Genomic DNA, 6064 nt, shown 5'->3' on the forward strand with positions numbered 1-6064 from the left:
AGTGTGGCCCCTCGGGCCTACAACCCAGGAGGGGTGGGAGGGGGAACTTCACTGATTTCTCTGCCTACAGGAAACAAGAAGGGCGCAGCAGATCCCCATGCCCTCTGCTGCACATGCCCCGTGACACCGTTCTCTAGAGCGACATGCATCTTCTTCCTGCCCCGCAGGCCGCCATGGAACACGTGGGACATCGGACGAGCCTTCCTGAGTTTTCCTGCATTTGTCAGCTGCCCGGGTGTGACACTCTCCAATGGTTGTCAAGGTACCAAAGCGAGCAGGAGTGGACACAGAGGGGACAGGGTGCAGGGACATTTGGGAAGATAAAGATAAAACCATCCTGATTTTACATGGCCACTTCCTATTGGAGCTTCTAAAGGAGATGGGGAGCACAGGGGGTTTCTCTCCACCTTCGTTCTCCGCTGGCTGCCCGCAGAGCCCAGAGACGAACTTCCTGCTGGGCAGGAGGCAATGCCACTCAGGGGGTTGGGGTGCAGGGTGGCTGCATGAGGGGCACAGCAGGCTTGGGGGGCACTGCTGCTCTAGGGAGTGCACCCCTGGCCATTGCACCCCACTTCTGAACTGCAATGAAAGCACCAAGGGTTCCGCAGAAGCTTCTCGAGTTGCAAAGAGAAACGCGGGTCCAAGATTGAGGTGCAGAAGCATCCAGCACAGTGTCACTGCTGTTTACAGCAGGCACTGTGTGGATGCACAGGCTGTCTCACTTTATCTTCCTAACCGTGCTGGGAACAGGGGTTAGTAGCTCTGTTTTATCCGTGAGAAAGCAGGCATCTAGGGGCTAACGATGCGCCAGGCCAGAGAGCCCCAGTCGTGCCCACTGACGCCCGCTGTCCTCTGTGTAGCTGTACGTTTGCAAGCTGTTGGGGAATCTTAGTAAAAATTAACCTCCTGTGCCTTTTTAGAAAACCCACTGTCGCCCCACTGAGTAACTAACTAACTAGAGCCCAGTGGCCCCTTGCTTACAGGCTGCTGCACTCCCCGGCAGCCTCCGAGAAACCAAAGTGTGAATGAAATCGAACACTGGAAAGGATAGGGAGGGGAAATTAATCTCTATGGCATGAGGGTAAACATGCACGCAGTGTAACTGTGTTCATTCCGCGTCACCCTAAAATGCTGTCCCTGCCTCTCTGGGGCCTGAGGTGGGACTGGGCCAGCGTCCCCGGGAGCAGGGCCTGTGCACCCAGGCTTTCCCCCCAGCCCTGACCAGATGTAAGTCCGGGGAGGAGAGGGCTGCTCTTGTTAGCCACTTTACTCCCAGCTTCGCTCCCAGCTCAGAGCAGCACCACAGCAGCACAGTGCTCCTGCCTGGGGAAGGAGGCTCGACATGAGGGCTGCCGTCTGCGGACTTCTGATGTCCCCTGACCCTGTTCTCCCGCTGCTCTGGGAACGGTGGCTCAGGCACACAGCCTGAGCGAGGAACACAGGGCCCACATGATCTGAGGATACTTCTCTGCCTCACAGAGGAATATGGGCAGGGGCAGCAGCATTCCATCCAAACCTCAGATCAACTGTCAGTGGGCTCAGTGCAGCTGCCCCCTGCCTGGCCAGACTGCTAGTGAGGACCCAGTTGGAGGGTGTCCTCTTGCGGGACCGTAGTTCCAAGAGGACCGGGAGGCAGCAGGAGTGACAGCCCGGGACGGCCCCACACGGCACTCACAGTTTAGATGACCTTGGACCTGGACTTGGGAAGATAACTCTCCCACTTACCCTGTAGTCAGTGATAAGCCCTGCAAAGGAGAAAGAAAAAAGGAACCATTAGACACATGGGTCAATTACCTGCCTCATTCTTTTCCATCATCTCTTGAACCAGACCAGAGACCACTGAGGGCAGGGGCTGGGTGTTCTTTGAGGTGATTCCCCAAGGTATCAGATTCAAGGGGGTTCCAGAGAGCAAAGCACAAGAGGAAATGCTGAATTAGCAGTGGATTCCCACTCATTTCACTTTCTGCAGTTACACAACCAGGGAAATCTGAGATTTCTTCTGTGCCCTGGGGTAAATTGGCATTCAGACTCTGTGAAGTCTTCAGCATCCATTCATTCATGTGTGGGAAGGTGAATTTGTGATACAGAAGTGATTTGAATGTAAAAAACATCAAACTTTTGATGGGAGTTTATCTCCGTGTTCTCCTTTCTTAGTCCGGATTCTGGAGCTGTGTAAATACCCAGTGAGTATCTTCCGAGTTGGCTTCACAGGGGTTATGAACAAGGCCTCGTTTGCATTTAGGTCTCCTCTCGTGCCCAAAGCAGTAAAGTCAAAGCTGTGTATAGGGAAGAACAGTGGATGAAGAATCTCGCAGTCGGGAGTCTCCACACGGGAATCTTGGGCACAGCCATCAGGTGGGAATTAGAAAGCTGTGTGTTGCAATCTGATCCTCCAGTGTCGTCCTGGCTGTCCACCTGCCACAATCCTCCACCCACCCTGGTAAAATGTGCTTGGTCCACTGGGTGCACGGGTCTGCCTTACATTTACAGGAAAACCTAAAATTGCAGCTTGTTAGGACTTCCCAGCTGACAGCTGGAGAGACCAGATGGATTAGGATCATACCAGTTAGGATCATAGTACAGTTATAGTAACAGAGGAATATGCAGGGCCATTTTGCAGGGCTCAACCTCCTCATTTCATCTGGTACCCCGAGTGGAAGCCATAAGTCACGCAGCCTAAGTCAATTCCCAAATGATGCTTTTCTTCTCTTCATGCCCCTTGGAACAGGCTCATTAACAAACACCAACAGCAGTCATCAGAGGTAACAGCACCCAAAAGTGTCCTTGGCAGATAATAAACACCCAGTAAGAAGGTGATGTTGTAAAGGAGGATGAATGAAACACTGCCGAGTTCAGGTCCCTGCCCCATCCTGATAGTCACTAGTCAGTTTACACTGAATTACAATTCAGAAAACTAAGACAACTGTTCAGTCACAGCAGCCACATTGCCAGTGCTCAAAAGCCACCTGTGGCTAGTGACTGCCACATGGGACAGCACAGAACCACAGGACACATCCATCATTGCAGAAAATTCCACTGGACTGTGCGATAAGAAGCCTTAAAGAAGAGGAGTCAGATCAGAAGCTTCTACAGCTGAACACCGTGGTTAGAGATGGAGCCTGTGTCCCAGAGAACCTGCTTCCCCGAGGACTGGCTGAAGACCTGGTCCAGCTAGGTGCTGCCCGGTACAAGTGTTTCCTGTTAACATAAAGAATGCTAAAGCCCTCTCCAGCAGCAAGTCCTGATGATGGTGTCACTTACACTGTGGACTACTTACTGCATCCCACATGCCTCAGTTCAGTTCAGTTGCTTAGTCGTGTCAGACTCTTTGAGACACCATGGACTGCAGCATGCCAGGCTTCCCTGTTCATCCCTAACTCCAGGAGCTTACTCAAACTCATGTCCATCTAGTTGGTGATGCCATCCAACCATCTCATCCTCTGTCGTCCCCTTCTCACACCTTCAATCTTTCCCAGCATCAGGGTCTTTTCTAATGAGTTAGTTCTTCGCACCAGGTGGCCAAAGTATTGGAGTTTCAGCTTCAGCAGCAGTCCTTTCAATGAACACCCAGGACTGATCTCCTTTAGGATGGACTGGTTGGATCTCCTTGCAGACCAAGGGACTCTCAAGAGTCTTCTCCAACACCACAGTTCAAAAGCATCAATTCTTCAACGCTCAGCTTTCTTTATAGTCCAACTCTCACATCCATACATGACTACTGGAAAAACCATAGCCCTGACTAGATGGATCTTTGTTGGCAAAGTAATGTCTCTGCTTTTTAATATGTTGTCTAGCTTGGTCATAACTTTTCTTCCAAGGAGCAAGTGTCTTTTAATTTTGTGGCTGCAGTCACCATCTGCAGTGATTTTGGAGCCCAAAAAATAAAGTCTGTCACCGTTTCCCCTGTCTATTTGCCATGAAGTGATGAGACTAGATGACATGATCTTAGTTTTCTGAATGTTGACTTTTAAGCCAACTTTTTCACTCTCCTCTTTCACTTTCATCAAGAGGCTTTTTAGTTCTTCTTTGCTTTCTGCCATAAGGGTCGTGTCATCTGCATATCTGAGGTTATTGATATTTTTCCCAGCAATCTTGATTCCAGCTTGTGCTTCATCCAGCCCAGCATTTCTCATGATGTACTCTGCATATAAGTTAAATAAGCAGGGTGACAATATACAGCCTTGACATACTCTTTTCCTGATTAGGAACCAGTCTGTTGTTCCATGTCCAGTTCTGATTGTTGCTTCTTGATCTGCTTAAAGATTTCTCAAGAGGCAGGTCAGGTGGTCTGGTATTCCCATCTCTTTCATAATTTTCCACAGTTTGTTGTGATCCATACAGTCAAAGGCTTTGGCATAGTCAATAAATCAGATGTAGATGTTTTTCTGGAACTCTCTTGCTTTTTTGATGATCCAATGGATGTTGGCAATTTGATCTGTGGCTCCTCTGCCTTTTCTAAAACCAGCTTGAACATCTAGAAGTTCACAGTTCATGTACTGTTTAAGCCTGGCTTGGAGAATTTTGAGCATCACTTTGCTAGCATGTGATGAGTGCAATTGTGCAGTAGTTTGAACATTCTTTGGCAGTGCCTTTCCTAGTATGTCTTTAAACTACTTAAGATGTAAGTGGGGTGAGCAGCTTCTAAATCTGCATATAGTAAAAACAATAAAACCAAGCAATGCATATAAGAAGACTGGTGAGAAACACAGCCACATATTAACAGGATCAACATCTGGGTGGAGGGTTAAATTCAGGGGTATGCTTCTGGCCCACCTCTTTTCTATTGTCCAGATGTACAGTTTTTATAATGAAAGAATTGATTTGAAAATCTATATACCCGGTATGACTACTATTTTCCTATTATCTGTTTTGTGACAGAAATTTCTGTCCTCAAAATAAAAAATCCCACGTTTTTTGGTTGCTCTCTGGCACAAGTCCAATGAAACAATGTCTATAAAAGTGAAAAGCAAACGTGGGAACACGTGGGAGCCACCATCACTCCTAATGCTGTTGCCAGGGCACTGACCAGTGTAGGAGCAGCAGGGCGAGTCCCCCCACTCCAGGGATCGTTGGTTCTAGTGACAGACAAGTGACCAGCGAAGGAGCCGTGGGGAGATGCGAGGGGCAGATGACTGAGCGGAGGGGCCTGGCTCATGGGGAGAGGTCTGGGAGGACATTTGTCCCGGACCCAAGTGTTGGGGGAGGAGTCCCCCAGACCCGCAGGAGGGTCGTGGCCACAGCCTCGGGGGCTGCAGTGTGAGGGGTGAAGAGCAGGGCCATGTGCGCAGACCTGAGCGGTCTTGTTTTTGACAGTTAAATAATGAAGAGATTTCTTTTTTGAGTAGAAAGGCTTTTGAAACACTCTAAACATATTTCACTTAAAATTACAGGAAGATTAGCAGGTGAGTGATATACTATATCAGATAAAATACACCCTTACATCCACTGGCCATAGAAGTTTAAAGCTGATTTTGGGTGGTTTACCTGCTAAACACAAAATAGGTCATTGCTTTCATTGATTCATAGTTTTTAAGGGGAAAAAACACAAATAACTCAGGTTGTTCATCTCTAACAGCCATAGCTGTTTTGTCAGTCAGAAACTGCCTTTCCTTAAACATAGAGTAAAATTACTTTAAAGAAATTCCTGGAGTAATAAACTTTACTCAGTTGCCTTTGGCTCAAACTCTTTCTGTGGCTTGCAGGCTTTTAGTTTCCTGACCAGGGATGGAACCAGGGCTCTGGCAGTGAAAGCAATGGGTCCTAACCACTGGACCGCCAGGGGATTTCTGAGAATTCTTTCATTGTTGAAGAGCAGCATTTTGCAAGATGTCATGATCACTGAGGTTTTCATCATTCAAACATGAAATGCACTTTTAAATAGAAGAGTTTTTGACAGTTGGGTCATAATTCCTCACGGCTTCATGCCAATGCCATTACAAAAAACTAGAGTTTATTTTTTAGAGCAGTTTTAAGTTCTGAGCAAACCTAATCAGAGGGTGAGTGTTTGCAACTGATGTGCTCCATGAGATGGTGGGGAATGTTAGGAAGGTGAACGCAGGCCTGA

General features: G+C 48.1%; 1 protein-coding gene across 2 annotated transcripts in view; it reads right to left on the reverse strand.

Annotated features, from left to right (window-relative positions):
* The window catches only part of DDC (dopa decarboxylase (aromatic L-amino acid decarboxylase)), a 104433-nt gene that overhangs the window by 11416 nt on the left and 86953 nt on the right, over positions 1–6064 (reverse strand). For both annotated transcript variants that reach the window (XM_010831047.1, XM_010831048.1), the window contains exon 11: positions 1726–1745. In XM_010831047.1, the coding sequence (XP_010829349.1) occupies positions 1726–1745 (20 nt within the window). The remainder of the gene's footprint in view (positions 1–1725; positions 1746–6064) is intronic.

This window comes from Bison bison, unplaced genomic scaffold (genome assembly GCF_000754665.1).
Source record: "Bison bison bison isolate TAMUID 2011002044 unplaced genomic scaffold, Bison_UMD1.0 scf7180017864522, whole genome shotgun sequence".
NCBI lineage: Eukaryota > Metazoa > Chordata > Mammalia > Artiodactyla > Bovidae > Bison > Bison bison.